General features: G+C 45.7%; 1 protein-coding gene across 1 annotated transcript in view; it reads left to right on the top strand.

Moving 5' to 3' along the window:
* The window catches only part of SH3BGR (SH3 domain binding glutamate rich protein), a 61,235-nt gene extending 49,821 nt beyond the window's left edge, over nt 1-11,414 (top strand). Inside the window, exons 6-7 of the mRNA XM_012929507.2 lie at nt 1,998-2,127; nt 11,320-11,414. Coding sequence (XP_012784961.2) covers nt 1,998-2,096 — 99 coding nt within the window. The 3' untranslated portion in view covers nt 2,097-2,127; nt 11,320-11,414. The remainder of the gene's footprint in view (nt 1-1,997; nt 2,128-11,319) is intronic.
* The last annotated feature ends 8,984 nt before the right edge of the window (nt 11,415-20,398 follow it).

The raw sequence follows: 20,398 nt of genomic DNA, 5'->3' as shown, positions 1-20,398 counted from the left end.
CAGTAATGTGAACTCTGTTTCTCTCAGCCATCTTTCTGCATCTACACCGCCGAAAGAAACATAAGTCAACAATAAGTGAATTTTAAAAGGCTTTTAAGGGTCAAAAAAAGGAAAAAGACTTTCTTCTATTACATGCAATTTAACATGCTTGTACTTTGTTTTTTTTTTTTTTAAAGATTTATTTTTATTTCATTACAAAGTCAGATATACAGAGAGGAGAAGAGACAGAGAGGAAGATCTTCCGTCCGATGATTCGCTCCCCAAGTGAGCCGCAACGGCCAGTGCGCGCCGATCTGAAGCCGGGAACCAGGAAGCTCTTCTGGGTCTCCCATGCGGGTGCAGGGTCCCAAGGCATTGGGCCGTCCTCAACTGCTTTCCCAGGCCACAAGCAGGGAGCTGGATGGGAAGTGGAGCTGCTGGGATTAGAACCGCATGCTTCTACTTTGTTATAGCTGACATTCCCTGAGTATAGCTCGAAGGCTTGCTTTTCCATATTGGAGTTGGAGATTATTTGAGTACTGGAAGAATTAGCATGAGGCCACAGAAACTTATTTGAACTTGACTCTAATATTTATTACACTAGGTGTAAGGAAAGGCCTGCTTTCTTTAAATGCAGAAATTGGGATAATTTTTTTTCCCCTTTAAGATTTATTTATTTATTTCAAAGTCAGAGAGAGAAGGAGAAAGAGAGAGAGAGAGAGAAGTCTTCCATCTGCTGGTTTACTTCCCAGATGGCTGCAGTGGCCGGCCAGGGCCAGGCCAGGAGCCAGGGGCTTCTCCTGGGTCTCTCACGTGGGTGACAAGGGCCAAGCATTTGGGCTGTTTTCTATTGCTTTCTCAGTTGTAACAGGGAAGTGGAACAGCAGGGCTTCCCCAGCACCCACATGCTGGTGTGTCAGGTGGTGGCTTAAACTGGTACGCCACTGTGCTGGTCCCTTAGTGATAATTTTAGCGTGATTTAGATGTGTGCGGTTTTCCTAAAGCATTCCATGAAGTCCACATAGGAAAACAGGTTCCTTCCCCACTCATGTGTTTCACTGTGTGCAGCGTGCTTCGCGTGTGGCACGTGGTGTGTGTTACATGTTGTGTGGTGTGTGCTTTGTGCATGTCTGACATATGTCTGTGGCCTGTATGTATGTACGCATGCAGTGTATATGATGTATGGTGTGTATGATATGTGTGCACCTAGACTACATGGTGTGTGCTATGCAACTTGTATGGCTTGCACGTTTGTGGTGTGTGTCTAGTATGAGGTATGTATATGATGGATGTGTATGGGATGTAGGACATGTAGTATGTATGGGTGTGTTGTGTGGTATAATTGTACAGAATGTGTGTTTGTTTGATATGTGAGTGATGTGTTTGTGTGGGGCATGTATGTGTAGGGTGTATAGTGTCTGGTGTGTGGGTGCGACTATGAGCATGCACAGTGTGAGTGATGTGCGTGTATGGTGGGATGTGTGTGTAGGGTCTATGGTGTTTGTGGAGTGTGGTATGTGTAAGTTGTGTCTGTATGCAATGTGGGGAGTGCGTGTGTGGTACATGTGTGTGTATGTGTGATACATGCATAACATGTGGAGTGTGTATGGTGTATTTGGAGGGTAGGGATGTGGCATGTGTGGTGTGTATGGGTGTTTGTGTGTGAGTGTTGAATGTGTATAGGATGTGGCATGTGTATGGCACATCTGTATGGAGGGTATGGACATGGCATGTGTGCTGCCTGTGGTGCACATGTATGTTGGGTGTGTATAGCATGTGGTGTATGTCTGTATGGTCCATCTGTATGGATTGTAGGGGATGTGGTATGTGTGGAGTATGTGTTATGTGTATGGCACACCTGTACAGAGTATAGGGGATGTGGCATATGTGCTGTGTGTGTGTGTTCATGTGCAATGCTGGGTGCAAGGTGGGCTTGTCTTCTCTGGCCCCAGATGCTCTACTCTTTCCCTCCTTGGGCCCTGGGTCAATGCTCGCCGACATTGCACTTTCTATTACAGAGGCCAGATGAGACAGCAGAGGAGGAGGGAGCTGAAGAGGAAGCAGAGGTAGACGGGGCAGAGGAAGGAGGCGAGGAGGAGGGCGAGGAAGACTCTTAGGCCTGTGCCTGCATTTCTTCACCTTTTCCAGGTAAGGGCAGAAAATAGCGTGCCATCTTGGGGCTTTGTGCCAAGTTCCCTGGGGGGAACAGTAGTCAAGAGTGCTCCTGTGTCCTAAGCCCACATGTCCTGCCCAAGATCGCTGTGTGCATACCCTCCTGAGGAGTGGGGCGGTGATCTGGGGATGTATGGCCCAGGCATGCATGGGGCTGGGGGTGTTGGGTGTGATGTGAGGCTAGGAGGAGTCTTGTTCACACTCTCTCCCTCCTCTTCCTCCACATGACCTTTCAGAGGAGGAACCAGATGATGGTGGCGGGTCCTGAGGTTGTGGGGAGGCCTTCATGTTGGGGCCACACAGGGGGCCGGGTGAGTGTGTGGCCCTGCTGAGGCTCCGAGCCCTAGACGGAAACCTGCACAATGTGTAGTTACTGATTGATGAGCCTCACACTCGCATTGGAGGTTGCTATCTAGTTACTAGGAAACAGTTGCTTGCCCTCTTACTCTGGTCCTCAAAAAAAATACTGAAAGAGCATTTTTCTTTAGATCACCCCCTTCTTGTCCACACCACACCTCCAGCGCTGTGGATCAGCTTGAGAGAACCAAGCCCTCCACCCCACATTGGGTCTGCAGAAAAGCATTGTGATGGGGCATGTACTTACTAGCAGAGGAGCCTGAAGTTGTAATTGCCCAGAGCAGCCCTTCCTGTCCCAAAGCCTGCGTGCACTGGCAGGACCTGCCCTTCTTTCCAGCTTGTAGTGGAAATGTGGATAGTCTCCAACACTCGCTGTATTGTTTGGACATCTCAGAGCTGGTGACAGTGGCTGCCCCCTTGAGTACTAGACTGTCAAGCTTTGGAGATTCCTTTCTTAAAAATCACAAAGCAGGGGAGGCAAAGGTGTCAGAATAGGGTGAGGACGGACGTGTTAGCTGGAGTGAAGTGCAGAGAGCATGATCCCAGGAAATAGGAAAGGACAGGTCTATGGCAGAGGGACACCTGGAGACCCATGGACTTGGGGAAGCATCGGAGACAGCTGAATGATGCTGCAGTGACCAGACACCCCAGTGGTAGTCAGCAACCAGAGCTCTACCAGTGCCAGGTGGGAAGAGAGTTCACTGGGAACCCAGGCACAGAACTGTCTATCCTGCTGATGTGCTTAATCCCACCCCAAGCAGAAGCAGAGCAGCAGAGCCCAACAGGCAGATGCAGGAACAGGATGGATTTTGCAGTTCAGACATCCACCAGAGCCACATTAGGCACCGTTTTGTGTGTTGAAGAAAAGTTTGTGGGGCCGGAGGGATAACAGCAGGCTGCCGATGTGCTAAGCCAAGAGCAAACTCATGTTCAGCTCAACGCCTTGCACTGGTCCCACAGGGAAAACAGTACCGACTTGGCATCCTTCATTCTCCACCCTAAATAGGTGGTTCTAGGTGGTTCTCAGACCTAACAGCCAGGAGATTCCAACAAGACCAACACTGCTGACAGCCCAGTGATTTAGGACAACTGGTGCCTGCTTAATCCCAGGCACTACTTAAGCCAAAAGTGGGAGAAAGGCTATGCAGGCAGCAGTGTGGCCACAGCATGGAATCACAGTGGCTAGAGAGTGGTGAGCCAGGAGCTATGCTATGGAGACTGTGATGGAAGCCTAGCGCAAGAGCCCAAAACTGAAACTTGCTGGAGGGAGTGGCACTAGTGACTGCAAATGAAGAACCGGGTACCAAACACAATCAGTAAAATCAAGCAGTGGACAACACAGCTTAGAAACCAGCCCTTAATAGAGGAATCTGCTAGCCAGACTAGCAATGACCAAGTCCAAAAGAAGAATCAGAGGCACATGAATATTCCCGAGGACTCCCCTACAAAGGAGCAAAAGCCTTTGCCAACCTCAGAGTTAACCGAGGAAGATATTGAGGAAATGGGGAATTAAGAATCTTAAAACTTGTTATAAAGCTTAACAACAATGAGAAGCACATACAGGAGTTCAAGGAATATGTCGCACAGAAAACAGCAACAAGGAATCAAACGAAAGCTGACATTTAGAAATTAAGAACACAGTGGAAAAATTGAAAATTCAGTGGAAAGCCTCAGTAATAGAATGAATGAGGCAGAAGAAAGAGTCTCAGAATTGGAAGATATTTCTTGCCACAATGGGGAAACAATCAAAAGCTGGAAGCAGAGCTGGATCAGGCTAAAAAAAAGTATTCAAGAATTGAAAGACACTATTAAAAGACCAAAGAAAAGCATTAAGGGAGTTCCAGAAGGTACAGAAAGAGAAGCTCAGTTCAAAAATTTATTCCTTGAAATAATAAAGGAAAACTTCCCCAATCTGGAGAAAGAATTGGAAAGCAAAATACAGGAGTGGCACAGAACTCCCAACAGGATTGGCCAAAAGTGATTCTTGCCACAACACATGATAATCAAGCTCTCTTCAGTTGAACATAAGGGGGGAAAAATCCTTAAATGTGCACATGAAAAAAATCCAATAACATACAGAGGAACTCTAACCAGACTCACAGCTGACCTCTCACAGGAAACTCTACAGGCTAGAAGAGAGTGGAGTGACATTTTCCACATTCTGAAAGGAAAAAATTGCCAACCCAGAATAACTTACCAGGAAAAGCTTTAGTTTGTCTTTGATGATGAAATAAAATTATTTCATGGTAAAGAAAAGCTCAAAAACTTAGCCTCTTCCAGACCCACCCCACAAACAATATTTAAAGATGTTCTCTTGACAGAGAAAAGGAATAGCACCCACGAAAATCAAGACAAGTATGGAGAATGTCCCAATTAAAATGAAAAAAGAGGACTAAATAAAACAATGGACAACCCATTGCTAAACTGACAGGACCAAATTACTATCTATCCATTAACCCTGAATGTAAATGGCTTAAATTCATCAGTCAAACACCAGAGATTAGCAGACTGGATAAAAAAAAATAAAACCCATCTGTCTGTTGCTACAGAGACACGTCTCACCAACAAAGATAGGCGGAAACTGAAAGTGAAAGGATGGGAAAAGTATTCCAGGCTAATGGAAAGGAAAAATGAGCGGATGTAACCATCCCAGATAATATAGACTTTTGATGTGAAAAGCGTTAAAAAAGGTGAAGAACACTACATACAGATCAAAGGATATATTCAGCAAGAAGGGACTGCCAAAATAAACGTATATGTGCCAAATGCCAGGGCACCTAGCTATGTGAAACAAATATTAATGGATTTAAAAAGGCGAAAGATTTATACGATCTGAAGAGAAACCAGAGTATATATTAATGGATTTAAAGAGAGAAATAGATTCCAATACAATAATAGTGGGTGACCTTGATACCTCAGTAACATCCATGCACTGGTCAAGAGGACAGAACCTCTGCCAGGAAAAAAACAGAGTTCACCCAGACACTAGAGCAAATAGACTCAATAGATATCTATAGAACCTCCACTCTACAGAGAACACACTTTCTTTTTTTATTATTACATGAAACTTCCTCCAGAATTGTTGATATTATCGGCCACAAGACAAGCCTCAGCAAATTTACAAAAATTAAAATTATACCATGCTTCTTCTCAGACCATCATGGAGTGAAACTGGAGACCAATAAGTCAAAATACCCCTGAAGATACGAAAATACCTAGAGACTGAATAATATGCTGCTTAATTAACAGTGAGTTATAGAAGAAATCAAAGGGGAAAGAAAAAATTTCTTGAAACAAATGAAGGCATCAAAACAACATATCAAAATTATGGGACACAATTAAGGCAAAGTTAACAACAAAGTTAAGAGGAAAGTTCATCTCAATCAAAATTTATGTTAAGAAAATTAAGAGTCTCATGTTCTACTGACTGAGCTAGCCGGGCACCCTAAGACAATTAGAAAAGCACCAAGTAAATGACCTAACCATACGTTTGAAGGAGCTAGAAAAATAACAGCAAAGCAATCCTAAAATTAGCAGGAAAAAAAGCAATAACCAAAATAAGGGAGGAAATAAACCAGATAGAGACCAAAAGAAGCATACGTAAGATCAATGAATCAAAGAGCTGGCTCTTCAAGAAAATCAACAAAACAGACACCCCACTAGGCCAACTAATCAAAAAAGGAGGGATAAGATACAAATCAAAAGAATCAGAGACAAGAAAATATAACAACGAATTCTTTGGACATACATAGAATAATCAGAAAATATTGCAAGAAATATATACCAACAAATCAGAAGACCTAGAAGATATGGATAAATCTTTGGACACATACAATATATCCAAATTGAATCATGAAGCAATTAATAGTTTAAATAGACCTATAACAAGGACTGAGATTGAATCAGTAGTTAAATCCCTCCCAACCAAGAGCCAGATGGCTTCACTGCAGAATTCTACCAAATGTTTCAAGAAAAACGTACCCTACCCCAATCCTCCACAAGCTATTCCAAACAATAGAAAAGAAGGCAACCCTTCTAAATTCTTTCTATGAAGACAATATCACCTAATTAACAAAGGCAGAGAGAGACGCAACAGAAAAAGAGACTAATATCCCTGATGAGCATAGACACAAAGATCTTCAACAAAACTAGCCAATAGGATCCAACGATATGTCAGGCAGATGATTCACCCGGACCAGGTAGGATTCATCACAGGCATGCAGAGATGGTTCAACACTCGCAAATCAATAAATGTGGTACACCACATCAACAGATTGAAAAACAATAACTGTATGATCATTTCAATAGACGCAGAGAAGGTATGTGATAATATCCAACACCACTTCATGTTAAAAACCCTAAACAAGATAGGCATAGAGGGAACATTTACAACACAATCAAAACATTATATGAAAAACCAACAATGGCTTCATACTAAATGGGGAAAGGCTGGAAGCTTTTACACTAAGATCTGGAACTAGACAAGGATGCCCACTTCCACCACTATTCAATATAGCATTTGAAATCCTTGCTTTAGAACTATTAGACAATAAAAAGAAATTGAAGAATTTCAAATGGGAAATGAGGAATTAAAATTATCCCTATTTGCAAATGATGTAATTCTCTACATAGGAGGATTAAAACAATCGAGATACTATTGGAGTTTAAAAGAGAACTTGGCAGGGTAGCAGAAGATAAAATTAATGTACATGTGCTAGTATATACAAATAGTTCCATGGCTGAGAAGGAACTTCCAAGTACAGTCCCTTTAAAAATATCAGAGAGGAACCTTAAGAATCTTGGATTTAACCTAATCAAAGATGTGGAAGACCTCTATTATGAAAATAATAAAACATTAAAAAAAGAAATAGAAGACATTAAAACTGAAAAACCTATCATGTTGCAGGATTGGCAGAATTAACATAATCAAAATGTCCATATTACCAAAAGTAATATTCAGGTTTAATGTGATCCCAATCAAAACCCCAACAACATTCTTCTCAGAAACAGAAAAGATGATATAAAAGTTCACCTGGAAACACAAGAAGCCATGACTAGTCGGTAGAATAAAAATCAAGCTGGAGGAATCACAATTCCAGATCTCAAGACATTGTACAGAGCAGTGGTCATCAGAACAGTTCGGTACTAGCACAGAAACAGAGGAGAAGCTCAATGGAGCAGAACAGAAACCCCAGAAGGGAGCCCGCACATGTGCAGCTAGCTAATCTTTGACAAGAGATCTGAAAATAATCCAGGGGAGAAGCCTGCTCTCTTCAACAATCACTGTCACCCTGTACAAAAATCAGATCTAAATGGGTCAAGGACCTAAATCTGCACCCAGAAACCATCAAGCTACTGGAAAAAACATAGGAAGTACTCTACAATATTTAGGCGCTGGTAAAGGCCTCTTAAAAAGACACCAAAAGCACAGGCAAAAAAACAAATGATATGTTTTTTAATCCAGTCTACTAATCTATGACGTTTGATTAAACTTAAGCCATTTACATTCAGAGTTTAATACACATGGGTGTTACGTTGCTCCTGTCATTTTAGGAATGGGTTGTTCTGGAGGAGACACACTTCAACAAAGATCAGCGGAAACTGTATCACATGGGTTTTGTGTTTTCTGTTAGTTTCATCTCTTCAAAACACTTCCTTCTGATTAAATCATTCAGTGACTCATAGATCATGCAGTGGCATCATTTTCTTCAAGAAGGTTCTTGATTTTCATTTCTTTAGCTACACATTAGTCATTTAATAGCATGTTATTTAACTTCATGGTGTTGTTAATTTCTTTTTTCTCCCGGATGTTGATTTTGTTTTGTGGCTTTTCATTTAAGGAGATGTATAGTAGCTGTGTAATGGAGACTGTCATATCTAGTAACATGTCATTTAACTTCAAAAAAAAAAAAAAGAAACAAACGATATGACATCAAAATAAGAAGCTTGTATATGTCAAAGGAAACGATCAACAAAGTGCAGAGACAACCAACAGAATGGGAGAAAATCTTTGCACACTCCACATAGGGGATTAACATCCAGGATTTACAAAAAGCTTCAGAAACTCAGTGACAGCAAAATAAACAACGCTGTGAAGAAATGGGTGAAGGAAATGAACAGATATTTTTTAAAAGAACAAATTCAAATGGCTAAAAGGCATATGAAAAAATGCTCAGGCGTGGGACTGGCACAGTAGCCTAGCTGCTAAGTCCTTACTTTGCACGCACCAGGATCCCATATGGACGCCGGTTCTAATCCCGGCGGCTCCACTTCCCATCCAGCTCCCTGCTTGTGGCCTGGGAAAGCAGTCAAAGGCGGCCCACAGCCTTGGGACCCTGCACCCACATGGGAGACCCGAAAGAGGCTCCGGGCTTCTGGCTTCAGATTGGCTCAGCTCCAGCCTTGCGGCCACTTGGAGTGTGAATCATTGGACAGAAGATCCTCTCTGTCTCTCCTCCTCTCTGTATATCTGACTTTCCGATAAAAAGAAAATAAAACAAATTTAAAAATGCTCAGGCTCCCTAGTAATCAGAGAAATGCAAATGAAAACCATATTGAGTTTCCACTTACCTCCAGTGAGACTGGCCTACATTCAGAACTCTACTAACAACACCTGCTGGCGTGGATTTGGGGAGAGAAGTACCCTCCTTCGGTGTTGGGGGAGTGTAGGCTAGTACAACCACTATGGAAGTCAGTATGGAGAGTGCTAAGGGAACTGAAAATTGACCTGCCATATGACCCAGCTATCCCGCTTCTGGGAATACACCCAAAGGAAATGAAATCTGCATATGAGAAGGGGATCTGTAATCCTGTCTTCACAGCAGCACAATCTACAATAGCCAAGACGTGGAAACAACCCAGATGCCCGTCAAAAGGTGGGTGAATGAAGAAATTGGTGCACCTACTCCATGGAATGCTACTCAGCCATTAAAAGAATGAAATTCTATCATTTGCAACCGAATGGTCCTGACTAGAGACCTTTCTGCTCAGTGAAATAAGCCAATCCCCAAAGGACAAATATCGTATGTTCTCTCTGATTTAAGGCAACCTTCATGCAAAACACAAGATTGACAGATAACATGTATGTGTGCATATAGTCATCTAGAGGAAGTGTACAATAGACTCATATGTGAAGATACAGCCTGCATCGCTACTTCCAGATCAAAGATGGACTCCCAATGAAAGTTTACTGTATCTTCCCAACAGGATGCTGGACTCCATCATCATCCACACCTAAGAACAACAACAACAACAAAAAAATAAAAATCACAAAGCAGGGGCTGGTGAGGTGGCTCAACAGGCTAATCCTCCACCCATATGGATGCTGTTTGATGTCCTGGCTGCTCCACTTCCCATCCAGCTCCCTGATTGTGGTCTGGGAAAGCAGCAGAGGACGGCCCAAAGCCTTGGGACCCTGCACCTGTGTGGGAGACCTGGAAGAAGCTCCTGCTGACTTTGGCTCACCTCAGCCCTGGCCATTGTGGCCGCTTGGGGAGTGAACCAGAGGACAAAAGATCTTTCTCTCTGTCTTTCCTTCTCTCTGTAAATCTGCCTAATAAAAAAATCACAGAGCAAATCCAGCCCATGATTGGATGTGTTACCTGATGGGTTTTCTCCAAATCTGATACTCCTTTTGGTTATGAACCTGGTCTTCAAGGGTGAGGGTGAGCTGGGAGTCTCCTTTTCCTCCTCCTTCTTCTTAAGAAAGAAAAAAAACTAGCAACTTGTTTTTACAAATTCCTATTGAAGAAGTATTGAAGACAGAGACCTGTTGCGGGCAGAAAGAGAGCCCTGCGAGGGACGCAGGAGAGAACTCCAAGTGCTGTTTAAATGGGTTGCCTGCTGTGCCCCCTGCTCTCCTGGTGTGACAGCTGTTAGAGATAATACTGAATGCAAAATGGCATAGCCAGTAGAGAGCTGGAGTCAGGGCCCAGCTGTGTGAGTGTCACAGCGCCCTGCTCCTTATGGGGCTCACACCAGCTGTGTGGGGGTGACAGTGCCCTGCTCCTTATGGGGCTCACACCAGCTGTGTGGGGTGACAGCGTCCTGCTCCTCTGGGGGTTCCCACTTTGACATCAGCCCTTCAGTGTGTGGACAGTGCAGGAGTGAGCTGGCCAGCCCACTCCCCCCAGCTGTTCTCTCCTGCAGCCTGCCATCAGCCAGGCCTCCTGCAAGCCACTCACTGTCAAGGGCAAGCCAGCTCCCTGGTGACAGGCAGTGCAGGCACCTCGCTGGCAAAGATGGGTAACAACGAATGTAGCAGGGGAAGGAATCCTCACTGGGAACTGGAGGTGGGAATGGGATTGCTGTTTGGGTCCCAGGAGGCTGAGGGACTGCTGTCTGGGTAACACAGCATCACCCGCTCCATCCACGCACCTGGGAAGAGACCTCCTCCAGCCCCGGGCTGGAGACCCCCATCGGTTTTCCCACTAACGGGGCAGCAGGAAAGCTATGACATTAGGTATTGGCCTCCTGAGGGGTTGGATGTGTCCTCAGCACAGAGAAAGGATGCCAGCCTGGCTTGGTTTGCCAGGGAGAAAAATCGCTCTCCTGGTGCTGGGGAACCAACAGCGTGTGTCTCCAAGTTTGGATAATTTGCATAGACCTCAACAGGTGAGTATCCCTAATTGGGAGACTCCCAAATCCCAAACTTCCCCCAAATCCCAAAGAAAGTTTGTTCAGAACATTTTGCTTTTGGGACTTCTGGGTCAGGACGTCTCTTGAGCTGTTCCTTGTACCCTAAAAATCACAAAAGTGCACCGTGTCCCTGTCTCCTAACATCCTCTCCCTCGTCCTCCCCCTTTCTTTCAGAACACCCAAACCATGAAGCAGCATTTCCAAAGCCTCCCCACAAAGCAACCTCAGCGAAGTACTTGGGCCTGAGACTAGCTCTCCTCGCTCAGCATCCGGGGCTCACTGAGGCCGCACAGCCAGCAACGCCTAGCTGCTCTGGGATCTGCCCACTTCTTCCCGTCAACCTGAAACTCAGTGTGGCTTCACGCACCTGTCATTCTTAATATCATTACTTAATTAGACTTTTTTTCCTGCATGATTTGACTTTCTTGTTCAATCTCCGGAACAAGGCTGCCCTGGTCCAGCAGAAGAGCATCTTGTCCTTGCCCGGGGTTCAAAATTAGTTTGGGGCCTGAGCTGCTTCCCTGAGACAGGCGCTGAAATAAAGATGAATGGTGACTCTCGTCCCAAGAGCATCTTTTCTTTGCTGACCCTCCATCTGCCCCAGAGCGTCTCTCTCTCTCTCTCTCTCTCTCCCCCCCTGCAGCCTGCCTGCGCTGCCTGCATAGCCTGCAGTGCTTTCCACCTGCCAGTGGCAGAGGGATGTTTTGCGTACTGATGATTCAGTCTTGACTGTCTGGTCCCATCACGGTGTGTCCCGGAAGCGCTGCGGTCCGCGGGGCCCACGTGTCAGGGGGTGATGGGTGGGGTGTCTGTGTGCAGGGGGGAGTTTACAACCCGGGTCTTTGCCTGCCGCCTGCGGCTCTGCCCCGGTCGCTGCTGCTGACTTGCGGCCATGGCTGCTGCGTGCACCGCCCCGCACGGGGATTTTGCCTCGGACTGCTCCTACCGTGAGCTCAGCAGGCGCTCGTCCGGCTCCCGGACCGCACCCCAGGTAGGCTCCACCGCCATGCCCTGCTCGGCCTCGCTCTGCAGGAGACGGGTTTCCCGTCAGCTTTGGGCGCTGTCCCTCCTCCCTGCATTGCCCGCTGCTGCCAAGGGCTCAGTCTCCTGGCAGGGCCTTCCCCTCCTTCCTGGCTCCTAAGGAGGAAATCCCGCCCCGTCCAGCTCTGCCCGTTGGGTTTGTGGTCTATGTGGATGCGGTCCAGGGTCACCCCGGGCCGAGCAACCTCTGCAACACAGTCTATTTCTTGTTACCTTAGCAACAGAGAGTACGCTTCAGGTTATTTTGTTGCCACTGGTTCGAAGCGTCTACTTTGAAAAACACTTTTCCGTCTGCTGAAGACACGGCAGAAGGCTACAGTGAGATGGAAATTAGTGTAATTAAAAATTAATCTCTATTTTGTTTCATTATTCAAAGTTATGTCGTATCTAAAAAGCCTGTTTTTTTTTTAAGTTTACAACTCCACACACAAAGAGGACTTGAACTTTTTTTTAAGCCCTTTTGTAATTAGGTAGAACGAAGATGGATTTGGCTCGGTGCCAATATCCCCCACCATGTCTCGTTTATAAGTTAAACAAATATTTGTGCTAATGATAAGCAAAGAATAACAAAGCAGATCACTTTAAAAAAAATCAAATTAATTATTTCTCAGATGGTCTGTTCTCCTGCAGTTAGGAAATTAACATGCTAGGATTTATTTATTTGTATGTCATTTTCCTCAGCACAGCGTTGCAATGCAGAATCATTTAGATCAACAGGAACAGACAAATAGGCCCAGTTTTCTCTTAGTTTCAGTTCTATGAACCACTCCAGCCCGGTGCTTACTGGAAATGTGACTGTGTGATATGAGAACACAGTCACCAGGCGTCCACAGGTTCGATCCACGTCGGAAGCTGCTAGAAACGACACACATTGAGAAAGGCGAAAGGGACTCACTCTTACGAACACACCACGAACAAGCAACATCCTTTGCAAAAATAAAAGACGAAGAGAGATGCAATAATTCTGTGATGATTCGAAGCTGGGGTCCAAAGAGCGGGATTTCTGAGTTGGAAGGAGGCCTTGGCGTTGGAAGGTAGGGCTTTTCTCATTGTTTTAATTCGAAGCATTCGGATGCGCGTTGTTGGTCCCTGAGCAGTGGGCATCCTCCTCGCTCCTATCCGACTCGCTCTTGTTGCTGTGGGTTCCAATCTCTAAGAACCCTCCATCCGGTCCCTGCTGGAGATGGTTCATGCTGGAGAGAGTTCCGTCTGCCTGAGTAGAGGTCGGAGGTCAGGGAGATACCAGGACGGCCGGCCTGCAGGGGTTCCTGGGTCGGGGGAGGGATATTTATGAGCCCTTGCTTTAAAAGCCGGGTTGACGGTTTTTCCTGCGGAAGCACCAGGAGCAGGTGCCTCTGGTGTGTTGTCATAGCAGCACATGGCCAGCAGGTGGGGCTAAAACACAAGCTTCTCCCTGTGGCGTTGCTGCCCTCTTGGACATGGTAAGTTAAAATCAACCATAGAAAAAGCAGCACTTGGTAAATCGATTATTGTATGGCTTATCATGCTTTTATCCAAGGTAAATTACTTTTGGGCAACATATGAAGTTTTAAGAGCTGTTCAAATCAGTAATTGGAGGGTGGACTTCTGGCATGATAGTGACTCCCATTCTGGAGTGTTTGGGTTCGAGTCTTGAATCCACTTCTGATTCCAGTTTCACGCTAATGCAGAACTTGGGAGGGCGCAGGTGACGACTGCTCAGTGCTTGAGTCCCTGCCCCCACCCCCACCCCCACCGTGTGGGAGTCCTGGGCTCGTGGGTTCAGCCTAATCCAGGGCAGCTGGGGAGTGGACCAGTGACTGCAGCCTGGTCCAGGGCAGCTGCTATGGGCACTGGGGAGTGAGTGGACCAGTGACTGCAGCCTGGTCCAGGGCGGCTGCTGCGGGGAGTGGACCAGTGACTGCAGCCTGGTCCAGGGCGGCTGCTGTGGGCCCTGGGGAGTGGACCAATAACTGTGAGATCTCCGTATGTCTCTCTTTGCATTTCAAGATTAGAAAAAAAAAACCTTAAAAAACAGCAAGAAGCCCAATAATTGTTTTTGGGAATTTTCCATTCTTGCATTCTTTTTATTGTTACTATTATCTTCTCTGATAGTTTTGTAGGTGTAGGGCCCCCCCACCTGCTCCCTCTCCATGTCCCCTCCCATGATTTTCCTCCCAACACAACATTCCTGCATTCTAAACTCAGTCAACAGTTGATGGCATGCTGACGTTGAGTGATGTAGGATCTTCATTTAGCCTGTCAATGGTTGTAATATAAACCACAAGGTGTTACAAAACGTTCCTGGAAAATGGGATTTTTAAAAAATCCATGCTCACAAGGTGTTTCCAAACAGTTCATGAAGATGCACATCATATCATGAAAATTTCAAAAATTTTTTGCATCAAAGAGAAACTTTCAATTTCATTTTCCCACAAGCATTTGAAGTCCAATCATACAAATGGCACTTTAATCGGCTGAGTCTGTCCTGATATTTTTATTTCTGATGAGATTGATGTCCAGATATTAACAAATGTGATCATGAGGGCCTGGCGTTGATAGCGTAGCGGTTAAAGTCCTTGCCTTGAACACGCCGAGATCACATATGGGCGCTGGTTCTAATCCTGGTGGTAACACTTCCCATCCAGCTCCCTGCCTGTGGCCTGGGAAAGCAGTAGAGGACAGCCCAAGGTTTTGGGACCCTGAACCTGCGTGGAAGACCCAGAAGAAACTCCTGGCTCCTGGCTTCAGATTGGCTCAGCTTTGGCCGTTGCGGCCACTTGGGGAGTGAACCATCGGATGGAAGATCTTCCTCTCTGTATCTCCTCCTCTGTGTATATCTGACTTTGTGATAAAAAAATAAATAAATCTTTTTAAAAAAAATGAAACAGTTAAAAATGTGACCATGACTGTATGCTGAGCATCCCTTTGTGGTGTCCTGGGCACCTGTGACTTCCTGGGGACTCCTGTTGCCTGGGAGTTGCCTTGGAATGGAGGGCTGTCTCTCACAGGGGACTCTGGAGACATCTGAGGGCGTGTTAGTGGGGTGTGGGAGATTCAGAGTGGGAAGCTGTTCCGCCGCGCAGCCCGTGGTTCTGTGAAGGGCCTGGGGAGGAGGCAGCAGCGTGGTCAGGTGGAGCACCTGGATGCTGCATGCTCGGGGGTCTGCAGTCTCGGGGCGTCCAGTGGAGCCTGTGCTTCTGTGTTGCTTTCGCTCACTGTCATTGTGTGCCTGCACAGTCAGGCTCTGGATGAGGCCGTGTGGAATCCTGGTAGCGAGTGTCCGATGAGGCGGCAGATACGCACATGCTTGATGAGGTCACGCAGCTGAGCACGGAGATCCACACGTGTCCCACTCCTCAAGTCTGAGAAAGCTCATCTGTCCTCGTGGGCCACAGCCCCCTTCCCCTTGTTGGGGCGTGCTGGGGTGCGAGCTGTGTGCCACTGGGTCTGACAGCCGCCACGGGAGCCTGAACTCTGTCACCTTCAGTAAAGACACCTGCTTCTCACCTGGGATTCATGTGTCTGGTTCTTGGTTGCTCCTTCAGGCACATCTCTACCGTCCATTCTTCACAGGGGGTCAGGGCTCTGCACATGGTCCAGGGAAGCCTCAGGTGGCAGAGAGGAAGAGTGGAAGTGGCCACCTGCCTTGTCCAGCCGGCCTGTCATCCCAGGTCACCTGATGCCTCGGTCGACAGCTGGGGATGGGACAGAGCCACTCCCATCTCAGGTGGTGTTTGTAATTGAGAATGTTCTACCTCCAGTGGGGGCTGAAATGTTAGTGTTTCCAGGGATTCCCTATGGGCGTTCTGGAGCTGCAGCAGGGTCTCTACAGGTGCACCAAATCAAGGTTGTTAAGGTGCGGCCTAAACACAAATGACCCAGTGTCCTTTCCCAGAGAGAAACGTCACCAAAGACAGAGACCTTGTAGCCACAAGTAAGAAAGTCTGGGGCTTTGTTTATGAAAGAGAGATTGAGAGAGCTTCCACCCACTGGCTCACTCTCCAAATGGCCACACAGAGCTTGGCCAGGCTGAAGCCAGGAGCCAGGAGCTTCCTTGGAATCTCCCATGCAGGGTTCCAAGTGCTTGGGCCATGGTCTGCTCTTTCCTGGGCAGAACACAAGCAGCTCAATCAGAAGTGAAGCAGCTGGGACTTGGCTTGAACCACTGCCCACTTAGGATGAGGTGCCGCAGGCGGCAGCTAACCTTTTTATTTTTACAATTTCACTTCTTTTTATTATTATCCTTTTATGACTGAGTTGCATAGGTCCTGGGATTTGCCTTATCCTCTCCCCACTTCCCTCCCCCCACTGAGTTCCCCTACATCATTACTATAGTATAGTTCTTCATACACAATCATATGTCCATCATTGCGGGCAGGGACAATGGCAGAGAGACCAGCATCCTATTGTCAAGATATAGTAAACAGTTTCATTGGGAGTCCATCTTTGTGAGGAAGTAGAGATGCATACTGCATTGTATCCTCACATCTGGATATGATAGTCTCTACTACACAGTTATTGTACATCCCATAAATGAAAGTCACAAAACAAAATCAATATCAGGAAGAAAAATAGAAATTTACAACACCATGAAGTTAAATGACATGCTACTAAACGTCTAACGTGTAGCTGAAGAAATGAAAAATAAAATCAAGAACCTTCTTGAAGAAAATGATGCTAGTGTATGATCTATGAGTCATTGAAGAATTTAATGAGAAGAAAGTGTTTTGAAGAGATGAAACTAACAAAAAAATCAAAGTCCATGAGATACAGTTTCTGCTGATCTTTGTTGGTGAAATGTGTCTCCTGTAGAAAACAGATGGGTTTTGTTTTTCAATCCAGTCTACTCATCTATAATGTTTAATTGATGAGTTTAAGCCATTTAACTTCAGGGTTAATATGATTGGGTGGTACTTTGGTCCTGTCATTTTAGGAATGGGTTGTTCATTGGTTTAGTCTTCTGTTGTTATTTTGCTGTGATGTTCTTCGCATTTGCCTTTGGTTTTGTTTGGTGCTATTCCTCTTTTCTGTGAAGAGAACATCTTGAAGTATCATTTGTCGGGCAGGTTTGGAAGAGGCAAATTCTTTTAACTTTTCTTTACTGTGGGAGAATTTTATTTCATTTTCAAAGACAAAGGAAAGTTTTGCTGGGTATGTTATCCTAGGCCGACAGTTTTTTCTTTTAGAATCTGGAATATGTCACTCCATTCTCTTCTTGCCTGTACAGTTTCCTGTGAGAGATCTCCTGTGAGTTTAATTGGCATTCTTTTATATGTCAGTTGATTTTTTTCACATGCACATGTAAGGATCTTTTCTTATGTTGCATTGAAGAGAGCTTGATTATCATGTGTCGTGGTGAAGATTGCTTTTGATCAGCCCTGTTGGGAGTTCTGTGCTCCTCCTGGATGTTGTTCTTTCCCAATTCTTTCTCCAGATTAGGGAAATTTTCCTTTATTATTTCATTAAATACATTTGTAAACCCAGCTTCTCTTTCTACACCTTCTGGGACTCCCATAACTCTTATGTTAGTCCTCTTAAGAGTGTTTTTCAATTCTTGAATACTTTTTTTGGCCTGATCCAGCTCTGCTTCCAGCTTTTTGTTTGCCTCCCCTTAGAGACAGGAAATACCTTCCAATTCTGAGATTCTTTCTTCTGCTTGCTTCATTCTATTTTGGAGACTTTCCACTGTACTTTTACTTTGCAGTACTATATTCTTAATTTCTGATATACCAGCCTTGATTTGCTTTATTGCTTCCTTAAATTCTTTGAACTCCTGTATGTGCTTCTCATTGTTGATAAGAAGCTTTATAACCAGTGTTTCGAATTCTGTGTGTCCCATTTTCTCGATGTCTTCCTCAGTTACCTCTGAGGTTGGCGTAGGGTTTTGCTCCTTTGCAGGGGAGTCTTCAGTAATATTCGTTGTGCTTTTGTCTCTTCTTTTGCTCTTGGTCATTGTACTTCTAATTATCAGAGTCTTCTCCTTGGGGCAGGTTTCTAAGCTGTGTCACCCACAGGTCTACAGTTTTATTTTACTTATTGCAGTTGGTTCACGACTCTTTGTTTGCAGCCACTTGTGCCACTCCCTCCAGTGAGTTCCAAGTCTAGGTTTTATGTTAGATTTCCAGAAAGAACTCCACAGCCCCAGCTCCTGACTCACTAGTCTCCACCTCCTGTGATATCGTGCTGAGGTGGCACCATTGTCTGTACAAACTTTCTCCCACTTCTGGTTGGAGTAGTTCCCAGGATTGGGGAGATACCAAATGTCCTATATAGCTAGGTTGTTGTTGGTGGTGATCTTGCCAGAACCTGTTGGCTTTTATGTCTGAGGACCACAAAGACCTATTTTGACCTGTATGATATAATGCCATAGTCATTATTACTTTCTTGTGTTACCCATGCAATGTACTGAGTTTCACATGCACAGCTCACTGTTGTCCTTACAGTCTTAAAGCCTTTGCCACACTGTGCAAAACGGCCCTTTATGTGCCTCTACTAGAGTTCTTGATCTGCTGGACATCAGGTCTAAGGGTTACCTGGACCTATTTTGGGGGGAATCTGTAGGATGCCATGTTGTTGCAGTTCACTGAACCTGAAATGAGCTCACTCCCAGCTCAGTGCATGCTCAGTACTGCCCCACAGCCCTTGATTTCTTAAAAAAAAAAAAAAAAATGGCTCCCGATTTGGCTCTACGGGGCAGACTAGGCTGTGAAATTCACCCTGTCCCTCACTGCCCATCTGAGATCTGCTGCTCTGTCTCTGCTCCTGGTCAAATCAAACAGACCAACAGGACGGGCAGTTCTTTGTCTGGGTTCACCTCCTGAGCTCCCAGTGGATGTCCCTTCCTACCTCATTGCTGGTGGAATTCCGGCTGCTAGTGCAATTCGGATTGCCACTCACCAGATGCCCTGGGGTATCAGTCACTGCAACACCACACTGTTGTGTCCGCTGCTTTCCCGTGTCTGTCAGTCTCCAGGTGCCCCTCTGCTGTTGTTCTGTCCTCTCCTATTTCCTGGAATGTGGCCTCTCTGCTTCACACTGGCTAATGTTTCTCCGTGCATTAAAACGTGACCTTATCCAATTCTGACTTCTTGATTTTTTCCGTGGCAGCTTTATTTTTAACACCAGTGACCTAGGTCCAAGGCAGAGACGCTCATAAAGATCTAATGCCCAGCTGCAGACCTTCTGGGAGTTCGTTCCTGCAAGCCTCAGTTCCCCAGGCTGTGGGGCTTCCCGGCTTGGTTACAGCACCCCAAGGCACACACACACCCCACTCCCTGGTGCTTCCCTCTGTCTGCTCTACTTCTGCCTTCCCCTTTCCCTCCTCAGCCTTCAGATAAATATGTTGCTGAAGGACCATCCTGCGTCTTTCGGTTTATCTTCACCCTGAACTTCCCCAAAGTATTCCTTTTCCTAATAGCAAAGGTAGCCCAATGGCTGTGAGCAGGAGAACCCTGAGCACTTGAAATATTGAATGGAGCCCTTATTCTGGAGACAATATGGAGTTCCCAAAAATAGAAAATTGAAAATAGGATGACCATGATTCAGCAACTACACTCCGGAGTTTAATTGCTGCAGCATTGTACATCTATGTTCCTAACAGCGTACGCCGCACTAGCCAAAGGATGGAAGCATTAAACAGGTGGGAAGCACTGCGTACGGTGTCCACCAGTGGTGAATTGTTCAGCCTTCTAAGGAAGGAGTTTCTGCACTTGCTGCAACCCAGGGGAAGCTGGGAGACCCATGGTGAACACAACCAACCGGCACCAAGCACACACCCTATGTTGATTCAACTTAGCTCAGGTGCTTAGAAGGGGCCAAATTTAGAGGCAGAGAGGCGAATGGTGGTCTCCAGGGGCTGTTGTTCTGGATTGGATTGGGGAGTTTGCAAGATGCAAAGACTTCTGGAGATAATGACCATTAAAAACAAACAAGGCTGCCAAGAGCTGTGTGTGGCTGCTGTGGGGTAGGTTTCAGAGTCCTGGGGCTCAGGGGACAGCCAGGCTGTGTCTCCTACAGCCATAGTTCATGGTGTCACTGAGACCTCTGCCTGAACAGACCTCAGTACCACAAGCTCTGTTAGGCCAAACACCCAGCTTGTTTCCACCATTATGTGGTATCCAGCCCAATGTCTCAGCCATGGTGCCTTGGCACGCTCTTGAAGGCCATTTTCTTCTTATTAAAAAAGTAATGTGTGTTCATAAAACCATTAAAGAAAATACAGAGGAGTAAG

This window comes from Ochotona princeps, chromosome 3 (genome assembly GCF_030435755.1).
Source record: "Ochotona princeps isolate mOchPri1 chromosome 3, mOchPri1.hap1, whole genome shotgun sequence".
NCBI lineage: Eukaryota > Metazoa > Chordata > Mammalia > Lagomorpha > Ochotonidae > Ochotona > Ochotona princeps.
The sequence above is the reverse complement of the archived record's forward strand: the minus strand, read 5'-3'. Positions and strand labels throughout refer to the sequence as shown.